The sequence below is a fragment of the Asterias amurensis genome, chromosome 3 (assembly GCF_032118995.1).
Source record: "Asterias amurensis chromosome 3, ASM3211899v1".
NCBI lineage: Eukaryota > Metazoa > Echinodermata > Asteroidea > Forcipulatida > Asteriidae > Asterias > Asterias amurensis.
The window spans coordinates 9,654,099-9,679,993 of NC_092650.1; the positions used below are offsets into that span (position 1 = coordinate 9,654,099).

At 40.0% G+C, this 25,895-nt stretch overlaps 1 protein-coding gene across 1 annotated transcript in view; it reads left to right on the forward strand.

Moving 5' to 3' along the window:
- LOC139935364 (WW domain-containing oxidoreductase-like) overlaps positions 1–25,895 on the forward strand; it is a 64,946-nt gene that overhangs the window by 11,419 nt on the left and 27,632 nt on the right. The window contains exons 3-5 of the mRNA XM_071929910.1: positions 638–702; positions 1,014–1,071; positions 23,610–23,788. Coding sequence (XP_071786011.1) covers positions 638–702; positions 1,014–1,071; positions 23,610–23,788 — 302 coding nt within the window. The remainder of the gene's footprint in view (positions 1–637; positions 703–1,013; positions 1,072–23,609; positions 23,789–25,895) is intronic.

The window sequence follows — 25,895 nt, forward strand, 5'->3', positions numbered from 1 at the left end:
GCGACAAACAGATGTTTTTTACAATAAACCAGTAATAATAATAATAATAATAATAATAAAAATAATGTGCAAACATTGGCAGGCAAAGAACAATGCAATGCACAGGTCGCGTGTTAAATATGGGACAGGAGAGGGAAGGGGCACACGATGGGACAGGGGACGGGGGAATGGCTAAAAAACAAAAATGATGAGAACAAATGAAGTGGCTGGGGATATAATACGGGAAAGGAAAAAGAAAAGAGGCTTATTAAACTAAACTGTGAAAAAAATAAATGAAACAGAGTATACGGGACTGGGAAAAAAAGCACTAGCGGGACCCTCTCAAATAGTGAGAAACAGTGGAACAAAAAAAATGGGAAGTGTACGGTTTCACAAAGCACAAATATTCATCTTATTTTAGGATTGGTTGCTTGCCACAATGATTTGTATTGTGACTCCGAGGGTCCCTCCATTTGCCCCCATCCCCCGTACACCACGCGACACTTGCAGCATTCTATATGCAATGATTTTTAGCAGGTGTCGCGCTTCGCGTAGCATCCCGCTAGTGTAACGGTTTTTGCTTTCAGATGACAATTGTTTTTAGAATGTATGGTTTAATATTCTTTGATTTGCTTTATATGTTTGTTGAAAATTTCAGCCACCAGAGTTGTGAAACACAGTGGGAACACCCTACAACAGGCAAAAAGAAAAGGATTACAGGGGGTAAGTAATAAGTTATGAAGAAAAAGGCCTGCATGTGTGTCCTTGGTAAACATTGGTAAACAATGTCTTTGAGTTTTTAACACACAACATTGATAACAAAACAAGATTTATCTAGGGATTTTGGTTGGGGTTTGTATGACACAATATCCTGTACTTCTCATCATAATATTTTTGGATTTTTATTGATGTTTATAGAGCTTCCATATGGTTGGAGTACGGAAACAGATGGCCCATGATTTTTTGACCAAATATTATGTTCTAATACATGTATATGTGTATAATATTTTTGGATTTTTATTGATGTTTTATAGAGCTTCCATATGGTTGGAGTACGGAAACAGATGGCCAGAACAGGAGAGTTTTTGTTGAGTAAGTTTGCTTTGTGTTTAAAATATTTTAACTGTATAAAATAAATAAAAAACTATGAGGGAAACTGGTTTGAATTCTTGCACAAAATTGACAATGGCCTGGCATTTCAACCCCAACAGTCTTTTTCAAAGGCTAAATGACAATACAACACAATACAACACAACACACATACACATAAACTAGTCATACATTGAACACTGTAATAGAAGCAGTCAAGTTGAAATGTATAAACAGGGAGAGAGAGAGAGAGAGAGAGGGGGGAGGCAGAAAGCACACAAGAAGCAAGGGGTAAACATTGAAAAACATACCAGGCATGCCAGGGAGTTTGGATGACCGTCCACAAAGTCGGAGACCTAAACGTCTCAAATGACATAACCGTGGAAACTACATTGAAGATGCCATACCCCCCCAAAAAAAACAATATGTAGGAGGTTCTAATCGTAATCTAAAATCGATGCGCAGGTTAGGGCTTTAATAGTGTACAAATAACGAATGTTATACAATTGCACTCATAAACAGTCGTTATTTGTATACTTGCGAGACACAAGTAGGCATATCATTAATAAAAACAACAAACAGCATTGGTCATAGGATTGAGCCCTGCGGAACACCAGAGGTGACTGGAAACCAGTCTGATGAGCTTATTATGGAACCAGGCAAGGAGTGTGCCATCGATACCAGCACACCCGAGCTTCTCAATAAGCTTATTAAGAATGATTGACGGAGTCAAAAGCCTTTGAGAAGTCCAGGTATACCACATCAGTGTCACACCCCCTGTCGTAATTAGAACCAAGATTGTTCGTGAATTCAACTAATTGTGTGATGCAAGAACAATTCTAAAGGCATGAACCCCTTTTGGTACATGTATATGTCATGTTCATGTACATGAGTGTACAAGCTAAAGTGAGATTGTTATATACTTGCAAGTATTTTTTTGTAATTTTCAACTAAGTTTGTCAATAATTTGTTTAATTTTTTTTTCCAGGCTCAAACATTGACCTCTCCTGGATTAAAAAAAAAACAAAACTCAAACTAAAGTCTTAAGGTTTTGAAATATATTGTTTAAAAAAAAAAAAACTCTATGTTTTTAAATTTTTTTACATGATCCTAGGGTGCGCGTCCCGGAAGGATGTACTGTCCAGAAAGTTTACATGACAAATTATTTGAGAATAATGTACAAAATTAATGAGGCGGACACTCGGTGGTAAAAAATAGTGGATAGATATATCTGCTGCACTGCATGTTCATATAATTCGCTTTATTTTTTGCTCTGACAATGTTTTTATGCAGCTTGGAATGTGACGCTCGAATAAATCAAAATGAATTAGATAAATAGCTCAAGATTCTAAAATCGTGTAAACATTAAAGGAAACAAAGTAACAAATCATTCAACAAAGCAACCAATCATTAAAGACACTGGACACTATTGTTAATTCACAGTTCGTGTATCTCAACATATGCATAAAATAACAAACCTGTAAAAAGTTGAGCTCAAACGGTCGTTGCAATTGCGAGATATTAATGAAAGAAAAAAACACCCTATGTCGCACCATGGTCACATGAAGTTGTGTGCTTTCAGATGCTTGATTTCGAGACCTCAAGTTCTAAATCTGAGGTCTCAAAATCAAATTCGTGGAAAGTTACTTCTTTCTCAAAAACTGCTCCACTTCAGAGGGAGCCGTTTCTCACAATGTTTTATACTATCAACCTGTCCCCATTACTCGTTACCAAGTAAAGTTTTATGCTAATAATAATTTTGAGCTTTTACCAATAGTGTCCACTGCCTTTGAGAGTATTTATTTTTGATCAAATTTTGTGGAAATGTGGAACTTTGTCGTTAGCATCTGTTCAACCTGATTGAACAGCCGTCCATACCATTCGGCGCGGTGTGCTAAGTGTTTACCGACATCTTCTTTTTCATAAACTTGGCTATTATAGATGTTAAGTTTGCATTGGGGATAAAGAATATTTATTTTTGTTTTTACCCATACACGTGTTAGCACTGTATACTCAGTACTTTCCTGAGTCCTGTGGAAGAAATATCACAGAGTAATAGTACTCGGATGGGATTCGAACCCATGACCCGTGCAATTCTAGAGCAGTGTCTTATGTTTTGGCAGCGGGTACCGCAATGATATAATAGATGTTAAATTTGCATCGGGGTTGAAGAATATATATATTTCGTGGCTACTGGCCGTAATCTTACAAGCCTTTTTAATCGGATATCTCCGCTGCCATTACTGATGGTGATAATTGTTGAGGAGGGTACCAGACTCTAATGAGCCTTTGGTCGCGTAACTAATTGACAGTGATTAGGGATTTGTTAAGGAGGGGACCAAAATACCACTGCTGATGCCAAATTCATTGTTTTATATTAAAATATTGTCTGATTGGCTCTTTGAGTATGACCTCATGATTGGTCGACAACTATTATAACACTTGTAAGTGAATTATACCCATCATTACCATTTTTACGGTCGCAACGAGATTCCTTTCACAACGTCCCGCCAGATGTGCTTATCAGACTTGTTTGAATTTACCCATGCACTCAATATAATAAAATAAGTGTGTGCTATATTTTTATTCAACTGGGTAATTACCCTTGGAGTCAACTTAGAGGGAAAACGTGTAGTAAACAAAATTAATACAACAATGACAGAGCCGATTGAGTTAAAACTATGCTAAAATGAGGGACGAAATAATCTACATTTACCGGTTTACGGATTTTGCATACTTTGTCTTCATCCACGTCTTTTTTTATAGATTGACATGGCCTCATAGTATTATTTCCCCTAAATATTTTTCTCCTAAATTGTAATGTACTCCTATCCAATCTTAAGCATAATAAGGCAAAATAAAGGTAATACACAATTGAAAAACTGTCTCGTGACACACTCACACCCCTGTTGCAATAAAATTATTATTACATAATCAACAATTTATTAGTCTAACAGAACGAAATGAAGAGACACACAAATCCACAAAAAAAAGGAAATACACAAAACTAAAAAAGGCCTTAGGCATATAACATTGTCCACCACTAAACTTTAACATCGATATCAAGGAGCAATTAGTATTTCATTATTTCACCGACTCAATATAAAAATCTGTCTGTATTCCAAGCTGTTATGACAACCCTGTTTGAAAAAAGAATTTTGATTATACCATGTTCGATTAGCAATTAATGACTTAAGGTGCAAAAAGTAAAAAAAAAAATCATAGTTTGTTTTGTGATGGCATCATCATGACGTCATTTCTTAATTTACCGGAATTTGCCAATACCTAACAATCTACCAATTTTCAACATGATCGCACTAATACTTTGGGAGTTACACGACTTCAAAAAGTGCACCTATAATGCCACGTCACGTGACCCTCAATGACATCATCTGAAACTTCACACATATGATGGCTGCCTGACGATCAACATGTGTGGCAATTTAGAAGTGATGACACAAAACTTCAGCACACACATCTTAAAAAGAAAATCCACCTTGAACTGTTTTTTACCTGCAGCTAGAGGGTTCTCTTGTTTCGTGATGTCATCTGTACTTTTTTAACTGCACACCCTTGCCAGGCACTAACATCGTTGAAAGTAACTTTATAACTATTCCCACTTATGAATTAGAGGGCACTTCTGGTTTCGATCGGAAGTAGAGGTCATGTGATTTCATGCACACAAAATAAGATGAGGACCTAATTTATCCCTACTCAATCCCACAAACTAATAAATGAATAAATTTAACTGCTATGCCAAGGCTATATTACTAATAAACTATACCACACAGATATTGAAATGGATTGAGGTAGTGATCAAACTTGCAAAAATTGTCAAAACAACATGATTATTATTATTATTATTTATTCGACCAGAACAACACAAAATAACAAACAAGCAAACATAAGAAGTACACCTATTAACAACTTAAACTTAAACGTCATCATGACGTCCTTTCGAGTTCAAGAAGTTAATATCCTCACAATACACCAAGTTTCACCTCAGTCGAACTTTTGATTTGGCAGACAAACAGCTTTGAAAAGTGAACCTTGACAGCATACCACATGCCACATGACATGTCATTAAGCTATGAGTCCACAGATATGTTGCTGTTATGAAGGAAATTATTTATACCAATTTTGAAACAATTATCATAAACTCTGACACAGACATCTAGTTAAGGTGTATATTAAGATGTTTTTAATTTGCCGCTAGAGGGCGCACTTATATTTGTTGACGCATCGGTATATATTTTTTTAACCAGACCTTTGCCAGACTTGTATTTTGTGATGGTAAAGCATCAAAAGCTGTACATTTCAACCTAATAAAAGCCATTTATTTAAATATAGTGGTTTAGGAAATATGAACTTATGAAATATTGACGACTGTTGAAGAGACTAACTAATCGTAAGGGACATATTTGTTTTAAACGCCTTGAACAAAGACTATTATACCCAAAGCATCACGCTCTATGGATGAGCACTGGAGCGTGACTGTGCACCGCTTACAATACATATGTTGTACATGTAAAATCTGTACACGCGACCAATGGGACATTAGGTTTTGAATTTTTCAACCTCAACTTTGAACCGGAAGACAAGGTCAAAATAGGTCATGTCTGCGAGGCAATTACAGAGTTTTTAATGACCTTTCCAATGATGTATCGATTGTAAGAATCCATCATGTGGGTCAAAAGTTATGACTTTTTGAAATTTTTGGAATTTTCATAATACAGGAATGGACAAAAGCACCTTTCCCAAACTGGTATGAACTTGAGAAGAAGAAGTATTAAGAAGAACAAAAATAAAGAAAAAAATATAAGAGGTGTTTCGGGCTGGGTGTTCCGGGCTGTTGGCCCGAACACCTAACAAGAGGTGTTCGGAGCTATGCTCTGCTCTGCTCTGAACATCTAAAAATCTTTAGGAAAACAAAGGTGGTTTCATCTACCAGGCCGAAACACTAAATAAAAATCTTTGAGGAAAACAAAGGTGGTCTCAGCTACCAGGCTGAAACACTAAATAAAATAAAAATCTTTTGAGGAAAACAAAGGTGGTTTCAGCTACCAGGCTGAAACACTAAATAAAAATCTTTGAGGAAAACAAAGGTGGTTTCAGCTACCAGGCTGAAACACTAAATAAAAATCTTTGAGGAAAACAAAGGTGGTCTCAGCTACCAGGCTGAAACACTAAATAAAAATCTTTGAGGAAAACAAAGGTGGTCTCAGCTACCAGGCTGAAACACTAAATAAAATAAAAATCTTTTGAGGAAAACAAAGGTGGTTTCAGCTACCAGGCTGAAACACTAAATAAAAATCTTTGAGGAAAACAAAGGTGGTCTCAGCTACCAGGCTGAAACACTAAATAAAAATCTTTGAGGAAAACAAAGGTGGTCTCAGCTACCAGGCTGAAACACTAAATAAAAATCTTTGAGGAAAACAAAGGTGGTCTCAGCTACCAGGCTGAAACACTAAATAAAATAAAAATCTTTTGAGGAAAACAAAGGTGGTTTCAGCTACCAGGCTGAAACACTAAATAAAAATCTTTGAGGAAAACAAAGGTGGTCTCAGCTACCAGGCTGAAACACTAAATAAAAATCTTTGAGGAAAACAAAGGTGGTTGCAGCTACCAGGCCGAAACACTAAATAAAAATCTAAAACAAAGGTGGTTTCAGCTACCAGGCTGAAACACTTAATAAAAATCTTTGAGGAAAACAAAGGTGGTCTCAGCTACCAGGCTGAAACACTAAATAAAAATCTTTGAGGAAAACAAAGGTGGTCTCAGCTACCAGGCTGAAACACTAAATAAAAATCTTTGAGGAAAACAAAGGTGGTCTCAGCTACCAGGCTGAAACACTAAATAAAAATCTTTGAGGAAAACAAAGGTGGTCTCAGCTACCAGGCTGAAACACTAAATAAAATAAAAAATCTTTTGAGGAAAACAAAGGTGGTTTCAGCTACCAGGCTGAAACACTAAATAAAAATCTTTGAGGAAAACAAAGGTGGTCTCAGCTACCAGGCTGAAACACTAAATAAAAATCTTTGAGGAAAACAAAGGTGGTCTCAGCTACCAGGCTGAAACACTAAATAAAAATCTTTGAGGAAAACAAAGGTGGTTTCAGCTACCAGGCTGAAACACTAAATAAAATAAAAATCTTTTGAGGAAAACAAAGGTGGTTTCAGCTACCAGGCTGAAACACTAAATAAAAATCTTTGAGGAAAACAAAGGTGGTCTCAGCTACCAGGCTGAAACACTAAGTAAAAATCTTTGAGGAAACCAAAGGTGGTTTCAGCTACCAGGCTGAAACACTAAATAAAAATCTTTGAGGAAAACAAAGGTGGTTGCAGCTACCAGGCCGAAACACTAAATAAAAATCTAAAACAAAGGTGGTTTCAGCTACCAGGCTGAAACACTTAATAAAAATCTTTGAGGAAAACAAAGGTGGTTTAAGCTACCAGGCTGAAACACTAAATAAAAATCTTTGAGGAAAACAAAGGTGGTCTCAGCTACCAGGCTGAAACACTAAATAAAAATCTTTGAGGAAAACAAAGGTGGTTTAAGCTACCAGGCTGAAACACTAAATAAAAATCTTTCCCCACAAATCTTTCCAAAACATTACCCCACTGTCTTTCGACTTCAGCCACCGCCAATTAAACCTTTTCTTTACCTCGATCAATTTGTTTCAAATTAGCTTCTCTTTCATCATCCATAATGACTCACTGGTTAGCGCCAAAAACTCAGTCGGTATGTCTCAATGGTAACGCAAATTGTCCGCAAAACAACATTCTGAGAGCAATTTCATGTACGGTCCAATGATGTGTATGGATGTACGCAGAAAATAAACTGCACCAATAAAGTATCTAAACACTTACAAATGGTCAGATATATCGCAACCTCAAATAGTATGCACCAAATTAAGTAGTTAATCCGATGCACAGTTATCTTCTGCATATTTTGATTTCACTTTTGTTGCGTTATGATGTTGTTTGGGGGATTTATGGGTACTTGAGTGGCTTAAGGCCAAATTTCAAAAGTTGCAAAAGCCCCTATTCAAGCAAGAGCGATGTACTGTGACGAAGTAGATGAGCATTTTTTTGCCAGCCTTTTATAAATGATTTGTTTGTCGCGGTTTGGATAATTCGATTGCCATGAACATCAGCACTTATTGTCAATAACATAGCAAAGGGGTCAGAGATGGAAGGCATAAACCAATGGGTTTGAAGCGAGATTCCCTGGCAAGACATAGTAGAAATGTGGTTCGAGATACAAAGCAACGATGCGTCGGCTGAACTGACCAAACAGATCAGAGGTATTGAGAGTATGAGAAGACGTATGTATCCTTGTTGCTCAGGACAGTGATGGAGGACGCACTAAGTATTGAGGACTGTCTTCAGTCAGCAGTCAGAGTTTGTAAGATAAAAGCAGAGAGTACCTTTAAGCAGTGAAGTTAGAAGTCTGAGGAGCTACACGTACTGCACAAAATTTCATCGTTAAGTGAACAGAACAAATTGGTGTCTTTTGTCTTGATTTTGTCTGTGCGAGTTCCCTTCTGGAATTGGGGTAGTCTTGGCCCAAGACGATGGTGCTTGATTCTGGATAGTGTACTACGCGCGGTTGAATCGCCAAAGCGCGCCCGCCACTGTATGATTTAGTTACGTGGACGGCTCGAAATCTAGACTACACTCTGCAAGCTACCATCGTCTTGGCAATCCTGCAGCGCTGTGTTAACTTTTTCATTGTTTTCTTCTACAGCTTTGTGTAGAACCAATCAGCGTGCGATCGTTGTAATAAATTAACATAATGTATTAGTTGACCCCGGGGTCATTCATGTTATGATTACACGGCATTGGCAGCTGCGTGTTTGTCGTGGAGGAAAAATCGTAAGAAAATAGGAAATATTCACGATTATGAATGCTAAAGATGAACAAGTGAGCCGAAGCTATATTGATCTGCTATCTAGATGGCAATTAATGAACGACTATGTCAAAATATACCAGCTAGTGCCCTCTCTGCGGACGGTCTGGTTTTGCGATAAACTCCGTCAGTTCTCGTGTGCTTCGTCTGCTGCATGCAGGCAGCAGTTGGACCATGGAGGTAGGATGTCCGGGTGTGAATAAACTATAGGGAACTAGAGCATGATACCACATACGACCAACGTTTGCAACTGAGCAAGTCATGGATCCCAAGTCATTATGTAACTGTCAGTGTCACAAAGTGGTGAGTGGAGAGAATCTTGTTTATATTGATCGAATCTGTATAGAATTAGAAAACGTAAAGTCATACATTTGTAAGTAGTCATTGTTTGTCATGTTTGAATACTTCAAAACTTGTTGTTATTTATGTAGGTAGACCTCCTTCCTGCTAAATAGCAGTGCTATTTCATCATGCGAAGCACAATTTTCTTGTGTCTCACTTATGGAAGGGCAGCTCGTAAAAGTATTGCCTCACCAAAATCCACTTCGCATTCGCATTCGAAGGAAGTATGAGCCTACTCCTTGGTTTTGTTTCGGTTTGGAACGAACATAGCCCAGCTTTATGTGAGATTGGATTTGTCTGACTCGAGTCACCAACACTTCAATGCACACAGATACATATCCCTCGATTTGAAAATGGCTCATTGGCTGACATTTTTTTTTTTTAACTTACATTTTTCTTCTGTGCACAAGCAATTAACACTTGTTTGCAATTGCTATAGTTGGGTTGATTGATGATCGTAACCCTCGCTGGTCAACGGTTTAATATTAATAATCAAAACAGATATACATTTTACATTAAGCTTGATGCAGAAAAAGTTTAGCACAATGAGACCCAATATAATCACTGAACTTATTCTATGATTTGTATTTGTTTCATTCTTCTGATAGGGCACATTTCCAGGAAAGGAGTCTGCTTTTAGAGAACTGCTGCATGCCCACCTTGGAGTACTGATACTTTTTAGGCCTCGTCTTGTCAGATGAATGGGTAGTCGACTGCTCTGCAATTAAGGAATGGAGTTCTTGATTCAAGAGAGACAAATCTGTGACAGAATCAAGATTCAAGCGTATATAATTGTGGAAGAGATATTTTGCTGCAGAGGAAGTCTCAAGAGAAAAGGAAAAGATGGAACATCATATTAACTGTCAATCAAGAAAGACGTATGTGAAGAACTGTACTCTACATTTTGCTGCAAAGTTCCACCACTGTATCACAATTTATTGTCGACATGTATCATACCATACCAATACAGAGATTGACTTTCAAGATGAGTTTACATAGCTTTTTCAACACTGGGGGAACTGTGTGCATACTCTTAGCAACCGATGCTTTTGGACTGGGGTTGATGTTTGTCATTATTTTGAACACCAAGATGAAAATGTACAACTAAGTGGAAGAGTTGGGCGAGATGAGCAACATGGTCTTTCAACTGCCATAAACTATCTAAGACACAGAGAATCAGATGAAAACTGCATTGTACCCCACAATGTAGAAGAGTGGTCGTAGGCTCAGCCGCTCATACAGGTACATAGTACAAACAGTATTGTGTATAACTGCTGTGATACCTGTGCACTTTAAATGCTGCTGTGGGAAAGCCTGTGATTGGCGACTAGTGGTACGCACTACGATTGATGTCGAAATCGCAACTAGTTATTGCTTAGTCGAGTTGCGACTGCCATTATTCACCTACTCCGTAAATCGAGCCACCACAACAACTAAAATAGTTGCGACTATTCCTGCTTGCTGAAAAAATTGTGTCGCTCACAGTCACGACTTTTCATGACAACATAATTTACCTATGAAACACAACCAGACATCATTTAGCCTGGGCCACTAGTGTAAGTTACTACTCGACTAGTCACACCTCAAAAAGTCATGACTACGACACTAGTCACGACTTGTTTGCCGCAGGGGCAATATGGTAAATTTCGTGCTTAGAGGATTGAAGGATTGTCACTGGTGTCACCGACTGTGTTTCGTAAGTAAATTATGTTGCCATGAATAGTCGTGAGCGATACAATAGACAGTTCACCAAACAGGAAGTTGTTACTATTTTTGTAGTACACGATTATTCAATTAGGAATTTAAAAAAAGTAGTCGCAACACGACTAGTGATTTTAATAATCTCGACTGTGCGACAAGTTTGACACTGTGTCGCACTAGTCGCCCAGCCCTAGACATAAAGTGACACAATCCTTAAATCCTTTCAGCGTGAGTTTTACTCTATTGCACCTGCAGCAAATAATACGTCGCAATGCATTTTGGGGCATGAAAAATGACTAGTGTATTGAAGTTGCGACTATTTGAGGCACGAATAGTTGAGAAGCAAATTTCACTAGTCGCTCAGGCTTTAATTGTGGGGTATCGTTGTTATAGCCTGTTTACAAACCTGATCATTTTAATAGCCACTGTTCTGTGAAGAATTTGTGTTTGGCAATAAAGAAATCAATTTTATGAACAAGTAATTTGTGTTGGCCTTTATTTAGAAATAATTTTAATTAAACTGTATCAATTGTTTTTAGACATTATAACATACTGACTATTAGGTATTCATGTGATTGTGACACAATTAGTAGCCCTAAAGTTTAATACATGTGCAAAGTCATATGAGTCGATGCCTGAACGACAATTAAATTGTACATGTACAGTGAATAGTGTTTGCTGTAGTAAAACTACTATATACGGTAGTATCATGGAGGTTTCTACCTCCATGTGAGTATAATCATGGAGGTACCTCCATGGTATAATATATGCACTGCGGGTAGTTCGTCTGTCTGTGGTTCATGTGATCTGCCCACGACAAATCATTCGGGAAGTATAAAACCATAAAACAAACACGACACGTAACGAAGATGCAAGCATTTTGTTTCTTAATTCCTCCTTAGTCAGTTTTCTCTCAGACATTCTGTAGTCAGCTATTCTTCAGAATAACGACAATAATTATTATTTGGTTTTCTGGGAAAAGGGGATGTAGAATTTAAATCCCTGCATTGCGTTCGTTTAGTATGGCTAGGCAAACCATACTATAGTATCACTCGTTCGTCCCGTACGTACGTCCGACCGTGGCCCGACTTCATTTCATGCTGCTGGGCGCTGCCATGTTGTTCACATATTGAATATGCATTACACAACCTTGACAACGGCCTTATTTACATAATACGGCAACGCCCACAGTGCACGCAGCGCTGCAGGATTGCCAAGACGATGGTAGCTTGCAGAGTGTAGTCTAGATTTAGAGCCGTCCACGTAACTAAATCATACCGTGGCGGGCGCGCTTTGGCGATTCAACCGCGCGTAGTACACTATCCAGAATCAAGCACCATCGTCTTGGGCCAAGACTAGAATTGGGGTGAATAGGGGCTTTTGCAACTTTTGACGTTCGACACAATAGGGGTCAAAATGCGTAGAAGATATTGTGAATCGAATTAACTAATTATTTTGTTGCATATCTGACCACTTGTAAATGTTTAGATACTTTATGGGCGCAGTTTACATCAGTGATACATGCACACACGCACACATTCAACAGAAAAGTCTAGTCTTCGCTCAATACTTGGGGGCATTAACAATACACATACGAACGCTCGAGGGCGCTTTCAAAACATATTATCGTTAATATGAGATGCTCCAAACGAGCGCCCTTGGGCCATATCTCGATATTATCGAAAATCGCGATACCATTTCTTAAACGATTACCATATCGTCTCGATTTTTTGTTAAAGGGACACACCGGCCGAATTTGGCTATTTGGGCTACAAAACAGACTAAGAAATGAATTCAACGGTCTTCCAGGAATGAAGAAGAACAGTCTCTAAAAAAATCATAAAATTTGGCCGTTTTTGGGCATTTTAAAACAAAAACGAAGGTCACGTGATTGTTCTCACCAAAAAGTGGTACAAACAATCACATCTACCTGCTTCCGGGCTAGTTTGTCTTCCAGCCGTCAAAAAGTAACTTACCAAACCAAATTTAAATCTTTTTTTTTACAAAATTATTAACGAGTAATTGACGAAAAAGATCATGTATTCAAATTACCGCTACAAAATGTAAATAATGGTGAAAAAATCTAACGTAAGATTCTCATTCAAAGAGTCCGTGAAACGGAAGCTTGTTATATGGCCCCACGGCAATTGGAACGTAAGCCTCGGGGCATATCACGTACCACACACGCTGTGTCTCACGGGGGCTGGAGGTGTAATCCCGGGCGCTATGAACTCCTCGCTTGCGGGTCTCGCTGTGAGCTTGGGAGGGGTTGGGAGTACACGTTTGTCATCGTGGGTTTGTCAGTCGGTACACCTCGTGTCGAATCCGTTATTTCTTATGATCACAACGTTCCAATAATATGCTCTGTTTTGTTTCATGGCTCCTAATTTCTTTTTGCTAGGAGTTTTCAGGTAACAATAAAAAAAGATTGATGTCAAAATGTAGAAATACCGCATTTTGTTATTGACAGTGTTATTCTGTGAGTAGCTTTAAAAATGTTTTATGAAAAAGAAAAAAAGGATTAAAAAAACGGAGCCCCCGATCGAAAAAAAAACAACAGGTGAATAATAATTTTGTATTAAAAGGTTGAAAAAAAATTCTCTCAAAGCATAAGTTCGACGTGTATGCAACATGTCAGAGATGTCGCGTTTGTTCGCCGAAAAAAATGTGCGGGGTCTGCTCCGGCTGGTCTTCCGCGGATTGGAGATATTTTACGGCCTGGCAGGATAGTCTGGCCATGCCTACTTGTACCCAACGGGAAGGTTTCCAGGTTTTGTCGGAGACTTCTTCTTCAATCCAAACGATGTTTTCACCAGCTCCCCCGCTGGAGGTCAACTCGTCAACGGCGAACTGTGGAGCTTTGGAAGATTTGTCTTTCCCCAGTCATGTTTTTTTTTTGTCCGTTCCCCGCCTCTGCCGGACAGTCTCATCTACACCGGGTTCCAGCGAAGGAGTTGCGGGCATTCCCTTCACACCGCACCGCCAACTTCCGGCCCTCAAAATGGTCTTTCTTCCCTGGCGATCCTTGCAGATTTCAGTCAACACCCTTTGGTATTTTGCTGGCTACTTCCCGCAGGAACAGCCACCGAATTACGAGGATCTTTCTCGCTTGGACGTCCGCCCACCACCGCGATAAGCTTCGGTCTGATAAACCTACCCGAAAAAATATCTTCCCGGATAAACACACTAAAGACCTCAACAGTTCTCTTGAGAAGCAAGACCGTCATTTATGCTATGGGGCCAAGGTTTCGAACATGTCTGTATTATTGTCCGATACTCTCGCTCGGGCTTCAAAGGACCCTGCGACAGTGGATCCAGAGCTCCTGCCAGTCATGTTTAGTTTTCTTGATGACTGCCCCGGTTCATGTTTACAGTCAATTACTACCAGTTCGGCTATGGCTACTTCCCTGCGTAGGTCGCTCATTCTCGATCAGCTCTACTGGCCCTCACAGTGCTCCAGAGAACAGATGGAAAATTACCTTTGCTCGGGAGTGATCTCTTCGCAAATGAATTCAACGATACTATGCTTCAAGAGGCCAAGCTTCTTAAGACTGACGGGAAGATCAACCTGTGTCGACCCTCGAATAAATCTTCTATTTCAATGCCCCCACGCACCAATAATAAGGGCAGGAAAAGCGACAAATGGCCTCTTCGTCGCCCCTACCAGTCCAATTTTCGTCGACCAAGGGCCAACTTTTCTTGCTCAGCAGCCAAACCAGGTTATCGCTCCCAATTCTCTGCAGCTGAGGCAACACCCTCTAGCTCAACCCACTCCTTCAAGACGCAGCGGTCACGAGGACCCAAGAGACAATGACTCCAACATAACCGCTTACCTCATGTCTCACCTGCTCCGGGATCGGTGGGTGGTCGGTTGTCAGACGTTGGGACTTCAATCGCAACAGATTCTCAAAAAAACAAACCCCCAAAACGCTTCAGTCCCTCTTCCTGAATACTAGATCGGGCTTCATCTCCTTCCTTCTGGCTCCCAAGTTTTTTCAACCAGTGGCGACCGATCATCAATCTTCGGCCCCTCAGTGCCTTTTTTGAACCAGGCATTTCCTGATGAAAACGCTAGGAGCTGTCCTTAAGAGTCATACATATCACCGGAGATACCTCCAGTCAATTACCGACACAAGACCTACCAGTCCCGATGCCTCCAAGGGTCTTTACCAGAATCACTTTCTAGGTACCTGGTCGACTGGCTGATCCACTATTCGGACACTTGTCAAAGCTCTTTAACGAACCTAAGGCTCATTATCAACGTAGGGAGGTCTTCTCTGGTCCCATCTCAAAGCCTAACATTTCTTGGGGCATCCCTCAACATGACGACCGGGAAGGTTAATGTGGCCTCACCAGAGCGGCATTAGTTCAAATATTCCTTACTCCGTCAATTTTCCCAGCCAGGGTCTGACTTCGTCTTTTGAATTTGGCCAGTCTTGAAGACCCAGTACTGTCGTGCAGAATGCTCATGCGCCATCTTCAGCTTTTTCTGATTTTCTTTTTTCTTTCTTAACTGACCCCAAACAGACATAACCAAACCAGTTCTGGTCAGCTCTCTCATCCAATCCCATCTCAAATGGTACATTCTTCATTAGAATCTCCCCTGCGCTACAACATTCCTGCCACCCACTCCATCAGTGACTCTCAATACAGATGCCTCACTGTCATGTTGTGGAGCACGCCTAGATGAATTCTTCAGTGGCGGGAACTTGGTCACCTACAGAAAAGATACTTCACATCTACCTGCTTCTACCATTTCAAGGGGCTCTTCAGCATAAAATAAAATAAAAACAATCGTACAGTCCTTATAAAGACAGACAATTCCACAGGGTTCCTACAGAAATCTGCTAAGAGGGTACCCACTCACCTTCCCTCTGCATGCACACGTGGGAACTCCCAAAGTGGTGCATTCCCAACGGGTAAGCAGTTTTACGGAGTGGTCCCCCCACTACCCTCTCAATCACAAGCTGCCAACTCTCGTACACAACACGCTTTTCCCTGACAGGCCTCCTTTTTTCCCATTTTCCCTGCTACATTGAGTACTACAAAGGATCAAACAACAGATCTGCAAGGGACCTTGCAACATTGGATCAAATGGTGCAGCTAGAAAGTATTCAGCCCCCATTCTGCATCTGTAAAATCTCAATCATCCTTTTCAAAGCTAACTGTTCGGCGCTATGAGCAATGACTGTTGGATTAGCATCTTAAAAGGGGATGGGGATTCTTCTTCTTCACCTGTTTCACTCAGACTTTCAAATTACAACCATTCTTGACAACAGATCTGTCATTGGTGTCTTACTCGGAGGGCTGGGCTATAACTCAAACCTATATAAACACCACTTCCATTTTACACCGTTTGGGGGGCATGTTCGATGACATACCACGCACCAAAAAGCTTACCCCTTCATGGGACCTCTGCAGCGTACTTCTCAGTGGTCAAAGTCTCCCTCGGACCCTGCGGGATCCTGTTCCTTCATTTGCTGACAGTCAAAACAGTCTTCCCGCTAGCAGCTTCCATGGCCCGTCCCAGAAGTAAATTTCACGCCCTGTTCCTAAAACCACACTTGCGCTGGGAACCAGGGGGCATTCAACAAATTCCACACTTGGGCTTCTTGACTAAGAACCAGTCGCCAAATTTTTCAACCCCAGATATCTTTGTCGTAGTTAAACACGCGTTTCAAACATCTAGGATGACAAGCTGCCCTGTCCACATTCTAAAATATTTTATTTTGTTCGGACGAAAGGGCTGTGGGGTGACGCAATGCAGAGCTCTATTCATCATGACAGTTCTGCCATACCATGCAGCCTCTGCAGCTACTTCTGCTATGTGGATTGTTGAAGCTATGAGCCCAACATAAACTACAACAGCCTGCCGCAGAGCCGCTACTCAGTCACTTGGGTCTATGCCTGGTCCTCCAAGTAGAGCATATGAAAACCAGCCAGCATCAGCTCTGCCAGGTGAACCGTTAATGGTGCAAAGCGTCTCAGGTTCAACAAGGCCGCCACAGGTGCGACATGCATCTATTAGGCCATACCCATTCTACCAGCTCAGGAAGAACCGTTTACGGCCTTGAATTTCCGCCCAGGTTCAATCTCAGCCACCACAGATGTGGATCACATCTCAGCTGGCTGTGGGTAGACCCTCTCTGCAAGCCAAACAGGGGTTTGGCCAAACAGTCGTCCAAGTAGAGCATATGAAAGCCAACCAGCGTCAGCTCTGCCAGGCAACCGTTAACGGCGCGTCTCAGGTTCATCATAGGCCGCCACAGATGCTAAGACATCTTCTAGGTCGTACCTATTCTACCAATTTTCCTGAAGGCCACCACAGATGCGAATAGACAGCTCAGCTGGCTATGGGTAGACCCTCTCTGCAAGCCCAACCTGGGTCAACGTCCGGTTCTCCAAGTAGAGCATATGAAAACCGGCCAGCATCAGCTTTGCCAGAAAAAACCGCTAGCGTTGCAAATAGCATCTCAGGTTCATCAAAAGTCGCCACAGATGCGAATGGCATGAATATCTTTCCCAGGTTCAATCTCAGCCACCACAGATGCGAATGGCATCTCCGCTGGCTATGGGTAAATCCTCTCTGCAAGCCTCGAGTACATCAAAGATGATGTGAAAGGCATCAAGGCTCCGAACCAAGCGCCAAAGGCAAACAGGGTTCCGATCCGAGCTCACTAAGCAGGAAGTGTGACTACATCTTAGCTCTCTTTCGGAGGGTGACTATTCCAGGGATTGTGCATGCAGCCTGCTAAGAAAATCCCTCAACATTCACTTCCTGCAACCTGCAAGATGTGCTGCAGTCAGACAGTCGCATGGACAGACAAGTTCAACGCTCAGCAGCACAGTCAACAACCCGGAGACACAGTAGAATTGCCGACTTGACCTCTTAAGAGCACCTCAAGTACAGCATACTGGTATGTCTTAACATCTCCTGTTTTTCATTGTTTCAGGCATAATTAGTTAAGATATGTACTCTCTGGGCACTACACTGCATGTCCTGTTCCCTCCCTATCTTGCGGCTTAACGGTGCTACTCTGTATTTGTAGGTATCGGAGGTGAGCTATTTTCTGTAATAAAATCTCCCAAAATCTGCAGGGATTTTCTATTCTATATAAGAAAATACTCAGCTCCGATACCTTCCCTCCAAAAAGGTTTAAAAAGGGTCCAGGGACTTAACACAGAAAAGGCTCAGGTAAAAAGAAGGGCGTTATTTGTGTGTACACACGGCACCTGCAGTGCAAGGAGGGGTGCTTTGTTTTTGTTCAGCGGAGTCGCTTGCGCTTGCGCATTGTAAATGCATTTGTAGGTATCTGAGGTGAGTATTTTTTTATATAGAATAGAAAATCCCTGCGGATTTTGGGAGATTCCCAGGGAATTTTTTTAAAGATCTTGGGTACGGCGTAAAACTTTATTTGAATTGTCAAAATTGTAAAATTGTTAACTTGATCAAGTCCTTATTCCATTTATGACCGATGTTATTGCGTTTTTTTGTTCAATGTACATGTACATACATTTCTTATGGTCACCGACTAGCACAAGTCTAAACTTGTTCCCAAAATTTGACAAGCTCTGAGCGTGGTGCGTCGAATGACCGGGTTCGTTTCAGGCGACAAGCGTGGACGTCGAAAATAGACCGCCTGGGATTTCGAATGATTTACGGGTAAAGTCACCATGTTTGCGCCGGGGACCTTTTGCCTAAACTAATTCCAGTATTTCGCTTTACTTTCGGAAATTAGACCATGACAAACAAAAGCTCTTTGTCAGGAGTAAAAAAGCAGAGATTTTATTATGCTTACGATTCTCTGATGGTTGAGTGGCTAAATTTTATAGAGCTGTTTATAACAAATAGGCAAAAAATTTTGCTTTAAAAAATTGCAGAAATTGAGCAGAGTACCTGGATTCACAACTTGTACATGAGGCATGGTATTTGCTGTGGTTAGCTGCTTTTTGTTTAAAAAGCTATATGTGGTTTGGTCCTGGGCCAATGGCTTTTAAAGAAAATAATCGCAGTGCTTACGTAATCAGGGAATTGTTCTTATGCTTAGCGTATCAGCTTAGTCGGGATTGTGTTCTTGAGCGTCACAATTCGCAACAACAAAATTGCTACAGTTCGACTAATTGTGCTCAACTCCTGCGAAACTTTCACTGAGAAAACAGTGACTTAATAATTTGATTTGCATTCGCAAGATAACCGTGCTTTACTTGTGCAAAAGTACGCCGGGGCGACTAGTGTGCTTTAGTGTTAAAGACGCGACTACAAACTATTATTCGAGTCGCGACTACTGTTTTTCTCTACGGCGTTATAATCGTGCCCACACGTTGACTACAAAAATTGACCCGACTACCTGTGTGGTGAAACAGTTGTGTTGCTTACTACTATTCGCAACAAGCGATAGTCCCTCAAGGAACTATCTTTGGCCCATTATTATTTTCTATTTTTATTAATGATATCACCTCTGTGACTGAGCATACTAAAGTTGTTCTTTATGCCGATGACACTTCTATTTTATTATTAAAGTAAAGATATCCATCAGATTAATTTATATCTAAACCATGATCTGCAGAAAATATCTAACTAGCTCAACTACAATAGATTAAAATTGAATACTATCAAGTCTAAGAGCATGTTGATTGGTTCAGCCCAAAAACTTGCCAGATGTGAACATCCCAATCTTGATATTTTTGTGAATGATAATTGCCTGGAGCAAATCACCAGTTATAAATAACTTGGTGTTCATATTGATTGTAAATTGAAATGGACAGAACATATTGACCATGTAGCATCCTCTGTCTCCAAAAGAACAGGTATCTTAAACAGACTTAAAAATGTCTTGCCTATGCATACCCTTAACCTTATTGTAAAAAGTCTTATATTACCTCAGTTTGATTACTGTGATATTGTTTGGAGTAATGCATCCAAAACCCTGTTACAGCGGCTTGATGTTCTTTTGAATAGAGCAGGACGGACTATTCTTAAGGTCCCATCTAGAACATCAACTTCAGTTGTCATAATGAACTAGGCTGGAAAACTCTTGAAGAAAGAAGAGCCGTTCATTTAAATACCATGGTTTTTAAGTGTTTGACAGGCACTGTTCCAAGTTATCTTAACAGTGTTTTTGTTCCAGTCAGTGAATTACACCGTCACCAAACTAGGAATAGCACTGTTGGTAATGTGACCCTCCTGCCCCCTAGAACAGAAAGTGGGAGAAGAACGTTTAATTTTAGGGGTGCCCAGGCTTGGAACAACTTGCCGCATAATCTGAAATCTCTACAGCCAAAAGAGCTCAATCAATTTTTAACTCGACTCAAACAGCTCAGTTTATCCCATTTTTACTGACTTTCTTAATCCCAATTTTACAGGCTTTTGTTTTTACTCCATTGAGGTTCATCTGTTTGTTTTTTTGTATTTGGTTCTGTGTTTTTAATGGATGTGTATTTTTCCCCCTTTGAATTTCTTCGTCCTTTTTAAAAACGTTTTTTTGTAGTTTTCAAAATGTATGTGTGCTTGGATCTTGTGCTTTTTTTAAATGAATGTGCAATGTTTTTCGGTGTAAATTTGTAATATTTTTATCTTAAGTTCACTTCTGTAGTTTGTTTTTAGCTGGGATCCATGGGAAATCAGTGAGTTTTTCTTACTGAATGAAATCTCCCAGGATAAACAAGAAATAAATAAATAAATAAATAAATAAATATAATTGATATTGCGCTTGCGGCACATTGCTGCACAAATCTTGAGAATCCGTAATTTATCTCGACAAGTGTCGTAGTTGGGTTTGAGGTGCGACTAGTCGAGTAGTAAATTTCACTAGTCACCCAGGCCTATCATGATGGGAACTTGCTTAATGAAAAATCTTGTGCGAATGGGCCCAATGTCATGCTCTGCTCAGTGCTTAGCAGAGGCAGTGAATTCTGTGCTTACGTCAAGCAAAATAGACTGCTTAGCAGGGCCGTCTTTTGTTTGTGTGCAAACATTATATTCCCCGCTTGCAAAGTTATCGGAAAATGGTGATTGTAAGCGCAGAGTTTTGTGTTTATCAGAACCATGAAATTTTGCCCTGTAAGTAGGTTTGGTAAGGCCTACACTTCCAACATGTAAAAGTGAAGAAGAAAAAAATTAGTACATGAGGGGAAATCTTGTGAGACTGGTCCAATTTGACGCTGTTTCACTGCGTAAGCAAGGAATTGACACTTGAATTGAATTGAAGCATGGATATTACGCGCTTACATTGTACATAAAGCATATTTCACAGATGAGCAGGGATATTTTTGCGTGTGCGCGGGGAAACTCATCATATGTAATCTTTGATTCGAACTTGCACAGATATTTCAGCGCTTGCACAGTAACGAAGAATGGTGGTTGTATGGGCAGAGTTTGGTTGAAACAGAGCCATAAAACTGGGCCGTATGTGTTCTATAGGGGGCCTACATGTATATGAGGGGAAGTTATAGCTTGACATTTTATGCCAGATTTGGTCTCTGCGATGTACACGTACAAATACAGAGTCAGATACAGACATTGTGCAGAAATCGTGCAATTGAAATCTCTCATAAGAGCGCACCTATTGGCAGGAGCAGGAAAGGAGTACCCTACAAAATTATGTGTTTTTAAACACGTATAATCAAATGGAAGCTTAGGACGTCAGCTTAATTCGTATCGTAAAAAATATTAACATTCTTTATTAATTAACCATGTGACCCACATTCGCTTATTTAATTAGGAAATCTTTGCAGCATCATATCTCACCAACTACACAGCCGATTTATAAACTGTTTGTAGTTATAGACTCCTTGGGGGGTTAGAGACTAATTTTAAAAAAATGTGACCTCAAGTTAACCTCTACTTCCTGTTCAACCGGAAGTGGGACCTTTTTGGGGCCTTTTTTCAGATTTAGACTCCTTGGGCTTTCAAAATCGAGCCTGGGTTAAATTTATTGAAAATGATGGCCATGACCTCATGTTGACCTTTTATTATTGTTTTTAAACTCCTGTCGATTGAGTATCGGAATCAAGACAATGTTAACGACATGTCATAAAGTTGTAATGTGTGTGTTTTATTGGAGATTAGAAAACAATTAATTAGCGGAACAGCTGTGTGATTGTTTACAATCACTATTTCTAGTTGTTTTTATTGTTATTTTTTGTTTCTGCCTAAAACCCCATTGCATTTGTACATGTTTTTTGTTTAAAGGCACTGTACACATTTGGTTATTGTCAAAGACCAGTGTTCTCACTTGGTATATCCCATCATAAGCATAAAATAACAAGCCTGTGAAAATTTGGGCGCAATAGGTCATCGAAGTTGCGAGAAAATGATGAAAGAAAAACAGCCCTTGTTGAACGAATTTGTGTGCTTTCAGATAGGAATAAAAGACTTCCAACTAGAAGTCTTTTATTATTTTAGTGAGAAATTACCTCCTTCTCAAAAACTATGTTACTTCAGAGGGAGTCATTTCCCACAATGTTTTATACTATCGACAGCTCTCCAATGCTCGTTACTAAGTCAGTTTTAAAGTTAATATTTGTTTTGAGTAACTACCAAACATGTACCTTCCCTTTAAGCCTAATCTCCCAAACCATAAATTCAAGAGAGTTAAATCATATACCAAATTGAAGCTTAGAACATAAGCTTTACTCTTTAATGTAATTTTTTTTCAAGTTCTTAATTAATTAATTAACTACATGACCCTCATTTGCATATTTAATTAGGAAATCTTTGTAGCACCATATCTCAAAAGTGCTCAGGCGATTTTTAAACTGTTTGTAGTTATTGGCTCCTTGGTGATTGAAGGTTAATTTTGAAAAACCATGACTTCAAAATGACCTCTACTTCCGGGTCAACCGGAAGTTGGACCATATCTCAAGAAGTACAGGGCCGATTTTTATACTGTTTGTAGTTATAAACTCCTTGGGGATTGGAGGTTTTTGAAAACCGTGACCTCAAGTTGACCTATACTTTCGGGTCAACCGGAAGTGGGACCATATCTCAAGTACTATACAACTTATTTTCAAACTTTCTCAGTTTTAGACCTCTTATGCGTATAAAATAAATTTTGAAAAACTGTGACCCCAAATTGACCTCTACTTCCAGGTCAACCGTAAGAGGGGCCATATCTCAAGAACTACACAACCGATATTCAAACTTTTTTTCAGTTATAGACTCCTTAGACATTAATATTGACTTTAAAAACCATGACCCCTTATTGACCCCTACTTCCGGGTCAACTGGAAGTGGGACCATATCTCAAGTACTATACAACCGATTTTCAAACTATACATAGGTACTATACATTAATAAAGAACTATACATTATTTTTCAAACTGTTCTTCGGTTTTAGACTCCTTGGCACAAAATCCAAGCAAAACAACACGGAACAGATTTGTGTTTGTCCTCAAACACCTAATGTCTAGTTTCAATTATTCTTGTGTTTTCTTTTCTTTGATTAATTAAGTTAGTGTACCATGTCTACTTTACCTTTTTTTGTTTTCACAGTGCTTGGGAGCTTTAATTTGAAGTATGGATTGGCGCTGTATAAAGGCATTGTGCTCTTGGTTTTAATTGTTTGTATGCAATTTATTTCCTGTAGCCATGTGAATAAGCGAACAACCTATACAGACCCTCGTCTTGCTTTTGCTCATGAAGATTGTGGGAGACCTGACGTTATATCCCAACGGTTTGATGCTTACAGTTCAGCACTTGGTGTGTTACAGGGCAGAGATCTCTCTGACAAGTATGCAGTGGTAACAGGGGCAACTACAGGAATTGGTAGGTGACTCTTAAGGCCTTTTCACACAAGGAAAATAAACAGGGGGTCCTTGGGCCTAAAGAATACTATGTTGTTAAGTCAGTCTCGTGAGAAAAGTGTACCTCTACTCTCCATTAGCAGAGGTCCATTTTTTTTAAGACCACGGTCAAGACCAGCGGAAAAAGAACACAACGTTGTGAACAATATACCATGATTGTCTGTGCGAGCTGTTGGAGCTTACATGTACCACGTGTGCACTCAAGGAAAAACGCATGATGCAAGCATAGAGGCAAGTAAGTCAAGATGCTAGACCCCATTTATACAGTACATTTATACAGGTCCATTTTTTTTTAAGACCACGGTCAAGACCAGCGGAAAAAGAACACAACGTTGTGAACAATATACCATGATTGTCTGTGCGAGCTGTTGGAGCTTACATGTACCACGTGTGCACTCAAGGAAAAACGCATGATGCAAGCATAGAGGCAAGTAAGTCAAGATGCTAGACCCCATTTATACAGTACGTTAACCTTGAGAAGCAATCTTTGAACGTAAATATGAGAACTTGTGCAGTACTCCTTTCTGAGCAAGTCATCAAGATTGTTGAGATACTTTGAAAAATCACTCTCGAAAATCATTTGATTTTACCCCAAAACGTTAGATGTTTTAAATCAAATTTCAGCACTTGAGGTCCAAGAACTATGAGGTTTGAGAGGATAGCTCAATGAGACGATAGCGCAATGAGACGATAGCTCAATGAGACGATAGCGCAATGAGCTGATAGCTCAATGAGACGATAGCTCAATGAGACGATAGCGCAATGAGACGATAGCGCAATGAGAAGATTGCTCAATGAGACTATAGCGTAATGAGACGATAGCTCAATGAGACGATAGCGCAATGAGACGATAGCTCAATGAGACAATAGCTCAATGAGACAATAGCTCAATGAGACGATAGCGCAATGAGACGATAGCTCAATGAGACGATAGCGCAATGAGACGATAGCTCAATGAGACGATAGCGCAATGAGCTGATAGCGCAATGAGACGATAGCACAATGAGACGATAGCTCAATGAGACGATAGCACAATGAGACCATAGCTCAATAAGACCATAGTGCAATGAGACGATAGCTCAGTGAGGCGATAGCTCAATGAGACGATAGCTCAACGAGACAAAAGCTCAATGAGACGATAAGGCAATGAGACGATAGTGCAATGAGACGATAGCTCAATGAGACGATAGGGCAATGAGACGATAGGGCAATGAGACGATAGCGCAATGAGGCGGTAGCGCAATGAGGCGGTAGCGCAATGAGGCGGTAGCGCAATGAGGCGGTAGCGCAATGAGACGATAGCGCAATGAGACGATAGCTCAATGAGACGATATCTGAATGAGACGATAGCTCAATGAGACGATAGCGCAATGAGACAATAGGGCAATGAGACGAAAGCGCAATGAGACGATAGCTCAATGAGACGATAGCGCATTGAGACGATAGTGCAATGAGACGATAGCACTTCTGTTGTTCATTAAGCTCCACATTTATTGCATGCTTCATCGCACATGAATAGCCCGTTATTAAGAACCTCCAAGCAATTGCTGGGCTAGCTTGAAAAAAAGCAATTAGTCAAAGCATAAGGTTATGTATACATTTTTAAGCAATTACTTTTGCTTCAGCTTCTGCTGAAGGACATTTTACTTTTGCTCGGTGCCTGTGCTTGTAAGTAATTGCTAGTTTTTATGAATTTGGCCAATGAAGTTGCGGTAAAGTTGCGATATAACTATGAAAGAAAAGACACCCTTGTCGCTCGAGTTGTGTGCTTTCGGATGCTTGATTTCGAGACCTCAAATTCTAAATCTGAGGTCTCAAAATCAAATTTGTTGACAAATACTTCTTTCTGGAAAACTACTTCACTTCAGAGGGAGCCGTTTGTCTCAATGTTTTATGCTATCAACCTCTCCCTACTACTCGTTACCAAGTAAGGTTTTATGCTAATAATTATTTTGAGTAATTACCAAAAGTGTCCACTGCCTTTAAAAGATAAACCCGAACAGGTTTAGACTTAAGACCGCCCCTCTGGACGGTCTAAATTTTTGGGTTTAGACCTGATCTGTTCTATA